The sequence below is a fragment of the Brachycentrus maculatus genome, unplaced genomic scaffold (assembly GCF_059751285.1).
Source record: "Brachycentrus maculatus isolate JH-2025_06_01 unplaced genomic scaffold, ASM5975128v1 h1tg000297l, whole genome shotgun sequence".
Classification (NCBI taxonomy): Eukaryota; Metazoa; Arthropoda; class Insecta; order Trichoptera; family Brachycentridae; genus Brachycentrus; species Brachycentrus maculatus.
The window spans coordinates 551129-569131 of record NW_028281048.1 but is presented as its reverse complement, the minus strand read 5'-3'; the positions used below and the strand labels follow the sequence as shown (position 1 = coordinate 569131).

Below are 18003 nucleotides of genomic sequence, written 5' to 3'. Positions count from 1 at the left end.
AAGAAAATTACGATCAACTTCTAGGCAGCTAACATTTTGATGCTAAGATTTATTATCATTTACTTTTCTCACATGTTGAAATTCGCCGATATTATGATTTTTCTCTTTTGTTATTCAGTTATGTATTCCAGGAATATATTAGTAAGTCTACATATCTTCAGAATATTATTTTTTCTCACATTTTATAATACGCTAATTAAAATAAAAAATTGTTATTCAATTTCACATTCCATGAAAATATTAGCAAGTTTATCACATTCAAATGACAATTTGTAATCTAGGCAAAGGATGTGCAAATAGTTTCTGCTTATTGAAACTACAATTTGCTTAGCGTCGTGGTTATCGCATTCAGCTACCATGCTAGAGGTCCCGGGTTCAATGCTCCATCACAATTTGATATCTATTCCCAAACATGAGTCACATAGGCCCACCTGAAAATACAGTAACAAATTGAAAAAAAATGTATGTACAAATAATAAAAAATCTAAAAACAAAAATTAAATTACTAATATTAAATGTAGTAATGTGTACAAAATAGTGGGGTCTTCTAAAAAATAGGGGATAGCATTTTAAATATATTTATGTTCAAGGAAAAAATTTACTTAAGAAATAAATAAATAACAATAATGTAACATTCAAATGAAGAGTGACAAAACAGAAAATTACTAAAGAATAAAATAACAACTGAACAACTATATAGCTTTTTCCTAATTTTGTCATAACTGACATCATCAGACCAGTCTGAATTTTACTTGGTCAAATAAAATTTATGTGGAAAAAATGATATACATAGCTATTATTTTATTCTATAAAATGCAGTTCCACCAAGAAATGTCAGTACAAAACTTCAATGTAAGAAAACTACTAAATATAACTCATGGTTTTGTAAGTGTAGTAAATAAATAAAAATCATCTATTAACTTTACAAAGCATCCTCAACCAACAATATTGAACTTGAACATACCTCTTAAGGATGATATTGAAATTATAAAATTGGACTACAATGCTAATAAAATATTAGTGTGGCTAGTGACACAGCAGCAGATTGACGTTGGCTGGAAATATGGCAGAAAAAATTGTGTTTTTCTTGATAACATTAGGCATTTGCCTATTTGGCGTTCAATGTCAAGGTAATGTAAAATTATACTTTGTTAACAAAGATAATTGTATATGTTATCTTCTTTTAATTAAATTTTAATATTTTAGCTGGTTTCTTTTTTTTTAAACCACTGTAACCTTTAGATAATATTTGGTTATAAATGTGACAAATAACTTATAAGGATATATTTTTTTATTTATTTATCAATAGTAAAAAGTGTAAATGTTAATTCAAAGAACCATTTTAAGTCCACTATATTTTTAGAAAATCACTTCCATTTATCAATACAAAAATATGATATTTTATTAAACAGAAGAATATCATTAAATAATACCCTTCCATACTCAACCACATTCTAAAATTATGTATCAATTTAAAAAAAAGTTAATTATAAATATTTGTTTGTGACTTGTATTTTATACTTGCATTTCTTTCAGAACCCTGCATTCTTCACCTTAAACATTATGAAAAGACACCAATATTCCGGCCATTAGTTTACACATTAGACGGAAAGCTACAGAAATCTCACAACTATGAAATAAAGATCGCCAATGGCCAAGATGTTTTGTTCTCTTGCGAAAATAACTTCTTCAAAGGATACCCCGAGTTACATAATCTCACTGCAAAGTGTGACGATGACACGTTGGTAGTAGACCACGATAAAAAGAAACACCAGTTCAAGACATTAAATTGCGAAATAAGAGTAATTGAAGAAGTGAAACACAGTGTCTCCGGCTGCCCCAAACCTAGCAAGGGTACCTACATTCAATACTTCGATGCCAGGCAATCAGTTTTCTTTGTACTTGCCGAAGCCTGTTATAATTATGAAACCGAACAAATTAACTTCATACGATTCCAACTGCCGGTCGAAGCCGAACCACGTGTACAGCATCAAGAAGTCATATCAGCTCTGGTAAATATTCCACACAAGATTGCAATGCTTAGTGCCTACAGAAACGACAAAACCGAATTGGCCCTTAAAAAGTTGCTAACTGAAGAATACGACTTTGCGCATGAAACTGTGAGTCCGGTCAAACTGTTACCCAAATTGTTCTTCAACGACCAGCTCTACGAAGTGGAGAAATTCGAGAGTAACTTTGTGGGTATTTGGTCATCAGTAGCCAAGGGAAATTGGGAACGAATTTTGGAAGATATTAACGAATATACAAAAGAAAAGAAGAAGCCAATAGAAGTGATCGTCGGGACTCACGGGACACTGAGCTTACCTACACCGGGAGGTCAAGATGTAGAGATTCATTTGTCGGATGAAAAAGTTCCACTCCCGCTTTACGTTTGGGCCATCGTTCACAACAAACAAAAGAAACAGGCTGTTGCTATTGTAACCATCAATAATCCATTCATACAAGTCGAAGATATCAAAAAGAAAATGTTCTGCGAAAATAATTGCGAAAAGATATCTTGGTTACACAGGGTACTGAAAAATAAGAACTACGAACGTCCCATTTATGGTTATACATTCTGCTGCAGTATGAATTCCTTCAATATGTACCCATCTTTAGAATCTACGACCCTGCTAAAAGATTAAACTTAATCATTTATGTACTGGAAACTTCTGAATGTACTAACAAAATACAAACTAATATACGTTTACCTAATGAAGAAATGATTTAAATCAAATTCTGACAAAAATACTGTCACTTTCACTTGTACTCCACTATCAATAGTTAAAATGTAAATATTAATTTAAAGTAAGTAATCATTGTAATAATATTGATAACACTAAAATTATAACTCTTCTCAGAATATTTTTATCACTAGTTCATAGTCTTTTGAAAATACCTTTATAATCCTGTTTCAAAATCCATAGTTTGAGGATTTTTAATTATTTTTTTAACCCTTATCCGCACCCAATGTGCATTGGGCACTGCATCGTGCATAGTAGCGACGCAGTGTTATCTTGATCGTTAATAGCATGAAGGCAAGGTGATCAGCCCTGCACTTCTTGTATCAGTCCAGGGTTATATTAAATAAAATATGAGTGAAAATCACCCATATTTGTTTTGACCCCTGGGAATCGAACCCAGGACCTCGAGCGCAGTAGTCAAATGCGCTGACTACTACACTGCGGAGGTGGACAAAAGGGGTTTTTATCAACATTAATTTATGTAATTATGCTACTTTTTCAATATGTTAAAATGATAAAATTCAACACTTCAGTAGTAGCCTTTCCACTGCTATTATATTAGTCTTGAGTGTGTGATCTACAATTCGAAAGTGATTTAACTCTTCATAGTCGCACAGGTTAGAGTGCCCTCATGGAAGTCAGTTTGAAGACCTTCAAACATCTCAGCTTTCATCCCTGTTATGGTTATATTTTATCTTTAAACTTTCTTCTTAGCTGTTTTTTATACATTACACATTGGCATTCTATATTAATAATAATCCAAATAATACAAAAAATGAAATTACAAAAGGATGTTTTTATTAGCAAATAATATAATACAATATTCTCACAATTGATAAAATGAAAACAATATTTTTTACTGTGTAGCGTCGCAACCTTTTGAGTTTAAACTGTTAAAGCCATAAGCTTAAGGACGAAACATTCCCTAATTACATTTTGCACAATCGTTAATATGTTAACAACCTTTTAAAAAAAATGTATTTAACCATTGGCAGTGCTATGGTTATTTAATTACATGACATTGTCAAAGCTGACGATGTCCGAAACATCCAAATTGCTGAGCTTTAAATGACAATGATCATACCATTCAAGATCAGCCAACTCGAAACACTGAATCTCAAGTGGTCCTGGAATGGTCAATGAGATTGTCAATGTGTCCGTGAATATTGTTCGTTGATTGTTACTCAGGCAATTTAAGCGATTGCCATTTGCAACTTCTCACTGATGGAAAATGATGCAAATTTAAGTTGACATTGCCGATAGACTCATCATGCGATCAATGATCCTTCAGTTGTAAACCCCGTGGTAAAAATGACAGATGCATTAAGCTCTTTGGATTTTTTGGAAAAGATTTGGTTATAGATATAACTGCATATATTGCAATTACCAATTATGAAATATGGAAAGAATTATGGAAAATGAATTAAAAATATTGTAAAACAAATAAAACTTTTTAATGCGTTTTTGCTGAACTTAACAAAGCTCCTAGCGATTAATGTTTCATCTCATCGATTGCAATTCAATTTAAACCATCAACATATGGACAATCTCGTGTTGACCATACCTAGGCCTCTTTATACATATTAAGATAAATTCATAAAAAAATGGTAACGATATTTCACATTTCTAGAATACAAAGTGTAAGATTACAAAAAATGAGTTTATATCAGTTATTATTATATTTATTTAAAAAAGATAATAAATAAGCTGTTATCTATACATATTAAGAAATAAGACAAGATTCCAATAAAGCACACATCAGAATTGCTACGTGTACATTGTACTTACTTTGCAAACATTTATTTATTTTCCAACATTACACTTTAATGAACATGGATATTACATATTACAAATTTAAAAAAAAAATACAGGAGCATCGATTGAGTTTCCGAGTGGAGAGATTTAGAATTTTCTATTATAAAGTAGGAATTTGGTAATCTCAAAAATATTTTATTTTAGATTAACATGAAAAATGATCATACTTATTCCATATTATGTTATGCAAACACGTTTTTTTACCATATAAAGGTTACAATCGTAAGTTATATATTCCAAAGTACATACAAAAAATATGAAGAAGTATACAATGTACGGACCAAAATATGCATATGTGGTTTGTACAGGGGTAATCAATAGTAATCCAAAATGCGAAAATAATCATTACACATTAAAGAACCTTAAATAAATAAATTTAATGATCAAGTTAATGAATACAGTACAAAAAATATATAAAAAATGCGGATAATAATTTAAAGTTTCATTTTGGTTAAGATATGTTTTATCCATACATTCGAGATATTGCATTTAAGATAAATATTCCTAAATTATTATAAGAATATAAATTCCTAAATAAAATGAGCAAAAATAAGACAAAGTATTCTTATTTCTGGGCAAGTAAATTTACAGATTTTAGATTAAAATTAAGATATTGCTTTAGAATTTTAAAGTCTCATTTCAAGAAGAATACATATTAAGTAGATTTACTTCATCTCTCGCATCACTTTCTCGGGACTAGTATTTTCATTTCGATAAACCCTATCAATATATAAATTTATTGTTGTTTCTGTAAAATAAATGTTGAAAAACGGCAAACATACCTATGATCGATTCAATTGAATTTGTATTTATATATTGCACCTCCGGACATGGCTGCCATCTTTTTCCAAGATCCTATTGAGAAATTTTCGCTAAAAGTTCCAAAAAGGTTTTTTATTCAGGTTTTTTTCGGATACAACATATAAGGAAAAAAAAACACGCCAAGGAATCATAAAATTCCCGTCGAAAATAGACCTCTATGTCAGAAACTTTCAGGACCTCAATTTTTTGAGGATATTTTCTAATATATTAATGCATTGGGACAATTGGCAACCCTTTTATAGAATTACATGGTTCCACCCTGATTGCATATTATGATTTTTTTTAACATAAGTATTGTATGCAATATCCTAAATCTTTAGGTGAAATTTTGGTATGTTAATATTTTAGAAGTACTCGACAAATAGCTCTGCTAGAAATATGTGTTATACTTTATTATAAACGGAACCATTTCATCCGATAATTCAAGTTTATTTATTAGAATTTTGTCAATCTAAAGGTAGAATATCCATTCTTCGTTTAGTGACTCTCCATTCTTATTCTACTTGGGAGTTAGAGCCATCTACGGCTCTTGACGTCACGGCAATCTATTATGATAAATTCCCGATAGACTCCTTACACCTATTAAAAATATTGTACAGCTATCAACACTTTGTCCTCTGCACAAAAACATTGAATTCCTGCGTCCAAACTGCATAAATAGGGAAAAGATATGACGTGTCGTAATATCTATTTTTTACTCCAAAAGAACAGCCATATGACCATGCTGACATCTGGGAGACAATGTAAGTGAGGAAATTGTTTACAGATACTCCCAGTACTTACTAAATGTACATGAAATTAATCATTTTCTTATTTCAAGTTTACATAAATAGTACTGTTAATGCATCATTCAATCATTATGAGTAAGACGAAGAATAACTACAGAATTTACTGCCTTATTCTTACACATTACGGAGATAGTGTAATATATCTGTAATAGATCACAAAATAATGCGGACACTATCCACATTTTAATTAAAATCCTTTTAATTATTTATACTACAAAAAAAAACATTCCATCTTTATGACAATTTAATTCAGATATCTTAAAATGTACATTCAATGAAAAAAATATATATGAGCCAGATTAATAAGAGTATAATGTATGTAGAAAAGTTGTATACTAAAACTAAAATATTGTGTCTACTAATTAGGTTATAAATTATTAATCGGGTTACCAATAGTTACGTAATAGATTATATTGCTTCGTGTACACTGTCGTTACATTTATCGGATGGGGTCAATTTATAAAATTAGAAAAGAAAATTCAGTCTCATAAATTGAAGATACAAACTAAAGGGTCACCGGCGAATTGTTAAACCTTCCGGTGATGAAATGACTGAATCGTATGATGGAGTGAGGAAGCGGTAATGTAAAACCTATACTTGGTACAAATAATAATTTATTTAGGTCTGCATTACGAAAATTGTTTAAAAAAATACACCTTTGGAGCGAACGAGTGAAAATAAATCTATTTCAGAGTTCATATTTGGCAACTCCCTACGCGGCTATTAACTAAGTAGCAAAACTTAAATGAAATGAGAAGTGTGTAAGGTTAGCTAATTCTAGTATACAATCTAAGAACAGCAGGCTCTGGCCCCCGAAGTGTTTCGTGCCGCTCCTCCCTGAACCAGTAGTTTGTCCTGAGTGTCTCCGGCCTCACGGCCGGCCGTCTTCTCCAGAATGGCCTCCGCCAGCTGGGAGAACGATTGGTTGATATTTGTGTCAGTTTTGGCTGATGTTTCCATAAATGCTATTCCATATTCTTGACTTATCTGCAATTGAAACAGGGTACTTTCAATGTTTTATTTATTCATTTAATTTATTATCAAGATTTACAATTTTATTAATATCTTTGCACCTTAAAACAAATCCCATTTTTACTTATTAACACATTGTTATAGGTTGGTTTTTTCATCAACCCTGATCTTAATTATACGCAGACAGTCTGCCGTCCGACGCTCAGTATACTAATCACAAGTAACCGCAAACCCAATTCCCATTTGTACAATGTTTTTTGAAGTCTCTCTACCAAAAGTATGCAAAATATCTACTAACAGTATGTAAAATACGCTTTTAAGCGTTTCCCGCACACAATGTGTTAACATATGTCCAGTACTACGTACAACCATTATGCAAGTGGATAATTGGTACTAGAAAAAACTACTTCAGGTCTTAATTTCATTAAAAAAAAGTAACCATAAAGGTAGATTGCCATGTTTGGATATGGTGACTATTGAAAAACAACTTAGAAGGGAAGTGCACTTGGTTGAAACATTGGAAAACAGGATACGACGATTTAATAAAATCATAGAAGAGGTAAAATGCATAAAAAATTTAAAAAGTACTCACTGCTTCTCCTCTAGCTTTACTGACTACTCTCCTGTCCTCCATGTCACATTTGTTTCCCAAGATCATTCTTTCAACATCTTCATTGGCATGCTGAATAAAAAAATAAATCAAAAAGTCAGTATATTTCTAAAACTACCAAAAATAAATACTGTTTTGTGGTTTTTTATTTGAAACTATGTGTTTCAAATATAAAACAAAAAAATATTTAGTTGATTGCTGCATGAGAGTAAAATATAATTGGAAAAGACACATTTGCCAAATGACACCGAGAGGATTGAGAAATACAAAAAAGGCACAAAAAAGAACACAATATACATGTATGTAGAAGTGTTGGTGTCTCCAAAAATGTTTAGATTTATAAAGAATATGTTAATTGAGCGCTGCAAGAGAGCAAACATAAGGCAATATTTTTCAAAATAAAAATTTATTCGATATATAAAATAAAATATATTAAAAGAAACTGAATGCATACTTTAACAGCTTTGAAGGAAAAATATTTTCAGAATTACAAAAAGAAATTAAATTGAATAAGAGTAAAGTATACCTCGTCTATATTTCGTAGCCACTTGACTATATTCTCAAAGCTTTTTTCATCCGTTATATCGTAGACCAGCATGATTCCCATGGCTCCCCGATAGTAGGAGGTTGTGATTGTGTGGAATCTCTCCTGTCCCGCTGTGTCCCATATTTGTAACTTTATTTTCTTACCACGAAGTTCGATGGTCTTTATCTTAAAATCTATTCCTGTAAACAAAACAAAGCTTTGAATTAATTGAAAATAATTCATAAACGAGTGACTCTTGAGAAAAGAAAATTTAAACAATCCGATTTAACCGTTTTAGTGCTGAGATTTTTTTCTTCATGGTCCATTTTAAATTAGGTGAACATTGTAAGGGCGAAAACAATAGGTTTTTTAAAAAAAATCTATTTTATACAAAAAATTTGTTATATTTGTGAATATTATTCACAAAATAGAAATTTGGAAGCGCGTCACAATCTTCTGGCTCGATCGTCGAAATACACTATCATTGTTGGTATATCAACGACTGCACTTTTGGAAAAGTATGCCAGAGTTGATCTATCTATTCTCAGCACCTCACGGTTAAGGTTGACCTTCTTAGAAGCAGCAGATGCTCCCATTTACAAATGAATTTGATTGATTAGTCGAATGTCTGAAGACATGCATATAACAAACACAACACCCAATAACTACTGTGACTATACTACTCCTGGAGCAGATCGGCTATATGGCTTTAGTTGTTTGATTGCTTGCCCAGTTCTGCGATGTAATTAAGCAAGTTCCATTAAAAATTCGGCTACTTCATGGAACAAATCGCATAATTCATTCATAATCGTTCTTCGTTCGCTTGCCCTTGTCGCTGCTACGTAGGTTAACCTTTATATGATCGGATCGCAGCGACATCATCTTTATGACAATAAGGTTATATAAAATGACTCACTGAACATTTCTAGTTAGTGTACATTTGTTTCATCAAAAGTATGACACTAGAGGATGTGACAGATAATAATATTATCACTGTTTTTAGAACTGGGATAAGTGTTTGGTGTTAATCTACATTCAGGAAATTCAGAATATTTTTGAATAATCTTTATTTACAATAAGTCAGGGGTGGAGAACATTCAAAAGGAACTTTGAGTGCTAAAAAATAGTATTTTATTCCAATCGATTTTTCAGATAAACATTTCCCCCAGCTAACACATTGTTGTCGGGCAGTTTTTTCACTAACCTCGACCCTAGTATATTAATTAGGGTTAAATACTAATTACAAGTAACTTAATCACAAGTAACCGCAATCCCAATTCCGATCAGATTTTTTTTAGCCTCTGGTAAAATGGGCTTTCGGAAAATAGAACATATTCACAGATCGCTGTCAATATTTCACTTACAAGCGGTGTAAAATGGCATTCATCTTTGGTTGTGAACGGCCACCTTAACAATTAAAATATAAAATATTCATAAGCATATTAAAGGAAAAATCAATTTTAATTGTGGTTATCAAGATGAGTCATTGAAAAGTCAATGGAAGGTATAAGAACAAAATAAGAAATTGGATGCGGATGAATAATTTATTAAAAATAAATTACTTTAAAATGGACAAAAGAATACAATTTACATACATCAATTTAACCAACCAAACATAAAAAATAATCTTTTCTGAGTATAAGAGTGACCATATTTCTTCTAAATACGTGTTATTATTTAGGACGAACGCATTATTGTAAAGCTTCGTACAAATATTTAACGAGGAGTAATTCGATCGTATAAATATTGCGTAGTAGCAAAAAAAAAACACTTTGACAAAGGGCTGTACGAGTTTTTCGATCATACAAAGGGTGGCCATTGATCTTGAAAACAAACATAACAAAATGCAAAACGCAAATGATATAAATTGCGGGAAATGCATCGAGAAATGTTTACAAAAATGATACTAGACAATAACTGTCAATTAAATATACGGAGAACATTGATTGAAAGAAACCCACCCTTATACAAGTCAAGGTGACCACTTACCTATTGTAGAAATAAAAGTAGTTGTAAATGCATCATCCGAAAATCTAAATAGAATGCAAGTTTTTCCAACTCCGGAGTCTCCGATCAGAAGCAATTTGAATAAAAGGTCGTATGTTTTTTTCGCCATTTTAAAATACTATCTTTTCTGAGTGCAAATTGCTCTCTAGACATTCGCGTTTGACGTTATAGTATGTATTGCCATATAAAAATCTTGATTTTCCTTATTACCACTTTATAGGAAAAAGGTACTTACTCAATGTCGTCTGCGTCAGCACATTTTCGGAAGAGGACCTAAAAGTATAGTAAAACCCCCTATAACGGTGAGGTAGGTACCGCATTATCAGAGGGAATGTTATAAGTGGTTAATTTTCAACATTGTATTTTTCATTTTAACCAGCGAAAATAACTGAATTGAGTCATTTAAAATTAAAATACAATTTAAAAACATCAACCCCCTACAACGTTCCCATAGATAAACGCGGTACCTATCTCAACGTTACAGGGGGGTTTACTGTAATCGAGACGCCCTATTTAGAGTATTTGTATAATTTTTACTATTCTTTTTTCGTAAAAAAAATATGTGGGCCTGTCGATTTAAAAAAAAAATATCGTAGGATTTAACATATTCATGTAAATATATGTACTTGTGTATTGATTTCATTAAAAAAAAATTCACATATTTTTTTAAAGAGATTATTTACTTTTCAAGAGTATTTTGATGTCCTGGCTAGTGTCATGTTATTTTTCAATTAACGAAATTCTTGTGATTTTGAAACATTAATTTACATTTTTATTCCAACTTATACCATACTTCGGCTGGCATTGACTACCTGCTTTAATCTCATCCTACATTTGAAATATTTACACTAACTGTAACCTACTTTTAGTAGTCATTTATTTCAACCCACCCGTCCCCCTTCATGTATCATCGTAAATCATAAATCGACAGTACTGAATTAAAAAAAAGTATTTTACTGCACTTTGAGTTAAAATAAGAAAAACTAAAATTGCAATGAATAATGTTTTTCCTTGAATGCAAAAGGGCAATGTTGAGGTTTGTACAGGACAAAACATGTAAAAATCTTACCGGAAAATTTAATTTTTTGGTTTAGGATCCTATCCATAGGAGTCAACTTCAAAACGAAAAAAAATCGGATTTTATTATTTACTACAAAAAATTAATTATGAGGTAGTGAAAAGAATGATATAGAATAAATATTTTTATTAAAATATGAAGTACATATAAACAATAAAACAACAATACTTCATTGGGTAAAATTATTACAGGCTGGCTTCCTACATTGTATGTAAACAAAATATGTAACATAATGCAAACATATGTCTGAAAAGATTCCTTTGTAAATGATTTCGAAACATACAAAATTCTGTCAAAAATCTCTTCATCAAAAATATTCATTTTAAAATTAAACTTATCACTGCTGTAAAAGAGAACTTAATACTAAGTAGCAATTTCAAATATTTTGTCATATTTTTAAACACTACTTGGAATTCCTCGAAATATACTCATTGAGGTGAATTTTACTGGAAATGGTGATTGCTGACATTGAGAGTTACGCAACATCTCTATGGAACTGATATATTGTATTATCGTAGGATAACATTAGTTGTGATGCCTCATGTTGGAACAGCTCTGGATAAACAAAATACCAATTTTGCCATGTCGCTAGCATACAGGATGGAAATTTTGAGGCTACAAACAAGCACTGTTCCACTCCACAATTTTTCCTAGTGGATACACTAAGACCTCACTTTGCATCGTAGATGCATTTTTATCAGCTATTTTCCATTGAAAATCATACATCAAAGATTTTTCATTATTACCGTATTTTTCATTCAGTCCTTGAATGTTAAAAAAAAGAAGAATATGTATTTACATAACAAAACAAAAGAAAAACTTTGAAACAATGCAAAGTGAAACGACCCAAAGCGAGGTCTGAGTGTAGTGAGTGTCAAAGGTTCATCCCCACCTAGCTTTAGACATGGGATGTGGAAGGGAGAGATATCCAAGTAAATTAACATTGCTTTTCCAAATGCAGAAAGCAGAGATCATTGGAGGAAAATAGTTGAGAGTATCAAAAGCCACAGTGGTCAATGATACTCGGTCAATTACAATTTGATTGATCAATGTCAATTAGACATGAATAAAAAACTAGGGAAAAATGACATAAAACAAAGAAGGTGATTTATTCATTAATATGTAAAGTATAATAAAACTAGTCGTACGACATATTTTTCTTAATAAGAGCACAAATTCAAAGCCCGAGGCGAGCCGGAGTCCTGCGTGGTGTTGATGTGCCAGGAGTGGCAATTTCCTCCTTCATGGGTAACTCCTGGTCTTTGATGCGCTTTTCTTCCGCAAGTTGTTTCTCCGCTTCTTGCATTTGAATTTCCATCTCTTGGAGATGCACAGCAGCCTGCTTTCTTTTATCCCGGCCGGACCTAATTAAAATAATATACAAATGTGTAACAGTTGGTTGAAAGTAGACAGAGGGTTTTTGGAGAAAATTTTATCTTTGAACTCTTGATATTAAGGCTCAATTTTTAAGAATTGAATGTGATAATTTGTTCCTGCAAATAGAAGCTACTTAAAAGATAAACATTTTGTTTTGACATGACAATATCTCGCCCTTTAGATCTTTATGTACTATTGTTTAATTGCCTTGTTTATCAAAGGCGTGAAATGCAAACTGCAAGTGATACTATGCATATTCCTAAATTGTATTATGATCAATCCTGCATTCCTGATTCTCAGCTATAGAAGTGAAATGTATTTGAAGGGATACAAAGAACATAAGTGAAGGAAGTCAAGGAGTAGGACATTACTATAGTAGGAAGGAAGAGGAAAATAGCCATAGATTGGGCACTTGGGGCCTCATACCTGTGCTTATGTAAGCTATCCCAGTGGGAATGTGATACAAATATTGTCGGGAACCTCAAAATATCTAATAAATACCACAATATTTCTGACAGGCGCGGTGGCGTAATTGTGGGTTCGGTTCCAGCTAATTGTAAAATGAATTCTAGAAAGATTTATTTTCAATTGGTACTTTTCTTATCTTTACAATCCTACCTGCAGAAAAGCTTTGTGGGTTATTAGTTTAAATATATTGTAGTAAAAAATAACGATACATTTAATTCAATAACCAACTCTCACTATCTCTCATCATATGAAGGTCTCATCATATTTTAAAAACATATTTGGGCTATGCAACTACATACCGTCCGGTTTCTTTGACTGAGAAGAACATGGGTCCGAGCTCGGCTAACCAGTGGCCATCCACCGCTGTGACACACTGCATATACTCTTTGGCAGTCATCACCAGCTCGTGATAGACCACATAGTCAGGGCTGGAACCCAAACCAAACAGGGCAGAAGTGGGGTGGAGATGGCACGGCATCCCTGTGCGACAGTTGACGTACTCTCCAATACCTTTGAGGCGAGCCGCTTGGTGAAAGTAAGCTAAAAATTCAATGCAATAGTTGAACCAATAGGTTAATCAAATACGTAGGTATATAAGACATAAATTAACCATTTCACTGATGAGTTTAAATGAAGATTTTATTTCGAAAAAGGGCAGGTTGATTAATTTTAATGTATGATATTAAGATATGTTCGAAACATATAAAATATTACCGACATTGAGTGACAGAGTCCACCACAGTCTAAACACATAGACTCACCCTGCGAGAATACATTCAACTACCTCATAAAAGAATAAAGTAAAATTAATTGGAGCCATAGCTTCGCCAGGTTGCCCGTACAAAGGCCCTTTTTTTTGCCTGTATATGGTATGAGCAAATTGGGCAAATGATTAAAAGAAAACGTAAAACAGCTGTACAAGGCATTTATAATGAAAGTTTAAGGGGATGTATCTAACCTTTGTTATGAGATAACAGTTGTACAACCAAAATGCAAAAATTTCTAATAAATTTATGAAAAATAACTAATTTACATATTATTAAGTATGTAAATGAACTTTGCTGGATAAAAAGATAAACTTTAGAGAACAAACACTAAGTGATTTTAAGTCAATAATTTTTTTGATACTATCTAATAAAATCACAAACCAATTATTAAAATTAACGATGAGTATACTTGTAAAACGAAATTTCTAGTGATTTTATTAACACTAACTACTTTTGTTTAATACTGGGTACATCAAAGAAAAGAACGTATGTTAAGAAAAAAAGGACTGTATATCCGAATGAGTAGTATCAAAGCTATGTATAAATTTGATTTAAACACAATATGTTTAAATTACCTAGAAGGGATTGGCAATTTTGGATACCATGTATCAGGTTTCTAGTTATATTTAGAACTGGTGCCATTATGAATTGAATACATAAAAATAAGCGATGTACCTGAGCAAATACACTTCCTGATGACGTCCCAATCAGTTCCACATGACACTAGAGGCATTTTGTGCTGCTGTAAAATATCACGAAGTTGTTGTCTAACCTCCCGGACTTTTCTCATTGCTTTTGCGTGAATGAAATGATCTGTGCACCAATGAGAGGAATAGCTGAAAACAAAAACAAAAAAATTATCACAAAACCATTGATAAAAAATTATTTAGTTTACAAATTCAACTCATTACCCGTGCTTGGCACACAGTTTGTGTCAACACGGTACCAGAAATTAAAACCTCAATTTTTTTTAAGTAAGTGTTGAAAACATACTGATTTTTGGTTAAATATGTAGCTAATTTTCATACTACTTCAATGAAAAATTAGGTTACAACGATCTGCAGAGCTTTACTGGATAATTCAGCATCTAAATAGTTTGTTATTTATTATATACCTGTTATTCAAACAACAACAAAAAGGTTCCCAGGAAAACAAATATTAAACAGAATAAAAAAGTCATAATTATACTGGGTTGCGGAAATATCACAACTAATAGGAAATGCGGTGATTATGCCATTAATAAATTGTGAAATTCCTAACAAAAAATTTTTTTTTTTTTATAAAGCAATTATTGAGCAGCAGAAATAAATTTTATGCAATATGATTGACGAGTACTTTTTCTATCAGAACTCAGATGATATATACAATATGAATTGAATAAAATACTAACTTGTTCTGTTTCCATTGATTGTAAACATGGAGCAATGTCAAGTGATCAGATTCGGGAACCTGGAACTTCTCCCTAACACCATCTGCTTCCTCTTCACGACCCTTTGGGCGGTAGAATATGGAAGGCACGGAGAGCATTGAAACTGAAAAGAGAGAAAAAAAATATTTTTGTGAAACCAATAATAAAAAATAAAAATTAACATAAAAGATGCCAACTTTGAGGAAAAAATAAAATAAGAAGGTTATGATTATGTTAAGCCCTTTGAATCATTTCAAATCATTTATTTAAATCGAACCACCAGAAGTATGGATATTGAAATACTTTCAAGAGTTTATTTAAATATCGTAAATCAACAATGGAAATTGACAAAAAAAAACTAACAGAAGCATAGCCATGCTACATTATACTTGAGGAGTTTTAAATTTCTCGCATAGCACAAAATGGCATTGGAAATGCACAAGTGAGAGTATGATATGAAAATATCATAATCACATTACTAATGTGCAAAGGCCAATAGCCGCAAATTAAAAACAGTAGTTTTGAGATAAACGAGTTTATAGTTAACTTAAAATTATGCTTTTTGCCAATACGTGTATCAAATTGATACAATTTTGCGGATATTTGGATAATGAATATCTCGGTAAAGGAAAGAGATAGAGCAAAATCTGTGATTGTATATGATAGAGGCCAGTTATAAGAATGCTTTGAGCCGTGTTACGCCAAACAGCTGCAACATGAGTTACGGCTAATTGCCTTTATACATTAAATTAGAAATACATAGTATACAATTTCGTTTTCAGTAGATTGCGTTTGAAATATTGCTAGGTCAAATCAACAAAGGGTTCAACAATAATAGATAAAATTCAATATAAAATGACCTTTTTTTTCTGGGGACATTAATTTAATCTTTTCTGCAAAAAATACAGACTTACGAGACAACTTGAAATGTATGATTAAATGTTCATCAAAGTTTTCAATATTTTTTCATTGAAACGCAACTCAAATATCAAATAAATTGCAAGGTAACATAGAAAATCGGTGCATACCTATTATAAGTATATCAGAACTGCATCCCATATTAGCAGCGGCTATCAGCATGTGGCACTGAGGAGGATCGAGAGGAAACTCGGCCATCTGCCTTCCCATTGGAGTGAGTGATCCCGTATGATCCAATGCTCCGAGAATCCAAAGTTGGTACATTGAATTCAGCAAAGTATCCTGGAGAAAAACCATGAAAGTGGTGTATATCAATCAAAAACCTTTTTTAGCCATGGAGTTAACTGAAAGTTTATGGGATAAAAAGCCTATATTATATTACATTAGTAACTGCAGAATTGATTATTGGTAGCAAAGTATTTGAGATATATATAAATTTTCTTAAATCCAATAACTTATATTACCTGAGGAGGAGGATCCATGAAATGAAACTGCAAGAGATCTTTGACACCCAAACTCTTCAAAAGCAGCACGGTGTTAGCGAGGTTAGTTCTCTGTATTTCAGGGACGGTGGTGATGAGCAGTTCATCCTTGTATTGTCGCTCGGTGTAGAGTCGGAATGCTTGCCCGGGACCAGTACGACCAGCCCTACCAGATCTTTGATTGGCATTAGCCTGGCTGATTGGATAAATCTGAAAATAAAAGAAAATCAAAGGGGTAGTCTATCTAACCGTCTAATAAAGTGCATGGATATGTTTGAGCAAGACCAGCAGACGATTTTGGCACTTGCATATTGGCTAATTATTTGAAAAAAATTAAACAATTGTATAATACCACTTATCGAAGTGTTTAATGTCATTCCACAAAGTTAATGGCCCAATCAATAAATAATACATATTGGTTGGTTGCAACTGGCTAATTAACACATTTCGGACGGGAAAAGTATTTTTGACCGTTTGGTCGAACGATGCTTAAGGGCGGGAAGGGTATTTTTACCTTCTGTGCCTGCCTCATTTCAAAGTCAGAAAATAAGAAATTATCCAATGTTTTTTATATGAATATTATGTACTAATCTCTTGATAATGGAAGCATAGTTATCTTGATGGGTTGTCATGAAGTAAAGGTGATCAGCCCTACTCTCCTGGATTATTTCATTGATCAGCAAATCAACCCGTTATTAACACATTGTTTGCGGGAAACGCTTAAAAGCGTCTTTTATATACTGTTGGTAGAGAGCGGGAGATACTTATAAGTTTTCTATTTGCTTACTTATGGTAGAGCACGAGACGCCAAAAAACATTGTACAGATCAGAATTGGGTTTGCGGTAACTTGTGATTATTATACGATCCTAATTATTTTACTCATTAGGGTCGGGGTCGATGAAAAAAACCACCCGGCAACAGTGCGTTTAAGTCAATTTAAGTAAAATTTAATTGTAAAATAAAATATACCTGCAGTGCATCCATGCCAATCCTCGGGTTGTAAACCTTTAGTTTGCAAAATCCCGAATCGATGACGAATATAATACCGTCAACGGTGAGTGATGTTTCTGGAAATAAAATGAAATTACTCAATAAACATAAAGATTGCAAACGATTTAACAAAAGAAGAAAAACCAATTTGAATCATATATTTTATAACATTTTATCTATTTCATTACTAATGACTGATGACTAAGGCGTTTTACAATAAAACCAATGAA

At 32.2% G+C, this 18003-nt stretch overlaps 3 protein-coding genes across 3 annotated transcripts in view; 1 reads left to right on the top strand and 2 right to left on the bottom strand.

The window, feature by feature from the left end:
* Nucleotides 1–1016: 1016 nt before the first annotated feature.
* Nucleotides 1017–3533, top strand: LOC148304925 (uncharacterized). Its single transcript, XM_088267467.1, has 2 exons — nt 1017–1130; nt 1537–3533. The coding sequence occupies exons 1-2, from the start codon at nt 1064–1066 to the stop codon at nt 2643–2645; spliced, it is 1176 nt and encodes a 391-aa protein (XP_088123593.1). The 5' UTR covers nt 1017–1063; the 3' UTR covers nt 2646–3533.
* Nucleotides 3521–10463, bottom strand: LOC148304924 (ras-related protein Rab-10-like). Its single transcript, XM_088267468.1, has 4 exons — nt 10267–10463; nt 8278–8477; nt 7734–7823; nt 3521–7156 (listed from the first exon to the last, which is right to left on the bottom strand). Exons 1-4 carry the CDS (start codon nt 10391–10393, stop codon nt 6959–6961), a joined length of 615 nt encoding a protein of 204 aa, XP_088123594.1. The 5' UTR covers nt 10394–10463; the 3' UTR covers nt 3521–6958.
* A 1980-nt stretch (nt 10464–12443) lies between these two features.
* Nucleotides 12444–18003, bottom strand: part of LOC148304922 (putative pre-mRNA-splicing factor ATP-dependent RNA helicase mog-1) — a 113057-nt gene continuing 107497 nt past the window's right edge. Inside the window, exons 15-21 of the mRNA XM_088267472.1 lie at nt 17753–17850; nt 16765–16992; nt 16411–16582; nt 15365–15506; nt 14650–14810; nt 13507–13747; nt 12444–12726 (exon numbers count right to left, since the gene is read on the bottom strand). Of these exons, the coding sequence (XP_088123598.1) occupies nt 12540–12726; nt 13507–13747; nt 14650–14810; nt 15365–15506; nt 16411–16582; nt 16765–16992; nt 17753–17850 (1229 nt within the window). The 3' untranslated portion in view covers nt 12444–12539. The remainder of the gene's footprint in view (nt 12727–13506; nt 13748–14649; nt 14811–15364; nt 15507–16410; nt 16583–16764; nt 16993–17752; nt 17851–18003) is intronic.

Excerpts from the sequence above, each read along its gene's own strand:
- LOC148304924 (XM_088267468.1), bottom strand. The coding sequence starts at position 10,393 with ATGGCGAAAAAAACATACGACCTTTTATTCAAATTGCTTCTGATCGGA. Across the intron at positions 8,478-10,266 it reads TACTTTTATTTCTACAATAG|GAATAGATTTTAAGATAAAG; the intron begins GTAAGTGGTCAC and ends TTTTGTTTACAG. Across the intron at positions 7,157-7,733 it reads GTAAAGCTAGAGGAGAAGCA|ATAAGTCAAGAATATGGAAT; the intron begins GTGAGTACTTTT and ends TTTCAATTGCAG.
- LOC148304925 (XM_088267467.1), top strand. The coding sequence starts at position 1,064 with ATGGCAGAAAAAATTGTGTTTTTCTTGATAACATTAGGCATTTGCCTA. Across the intron at positions 1,131-1,536 it reads ATTTGGCGTTCAATGTCAAG|AACCCTGCATTCTTCACCTT; the intron begins GTAATGTAAAAT and ends CATTTCTTTCAG.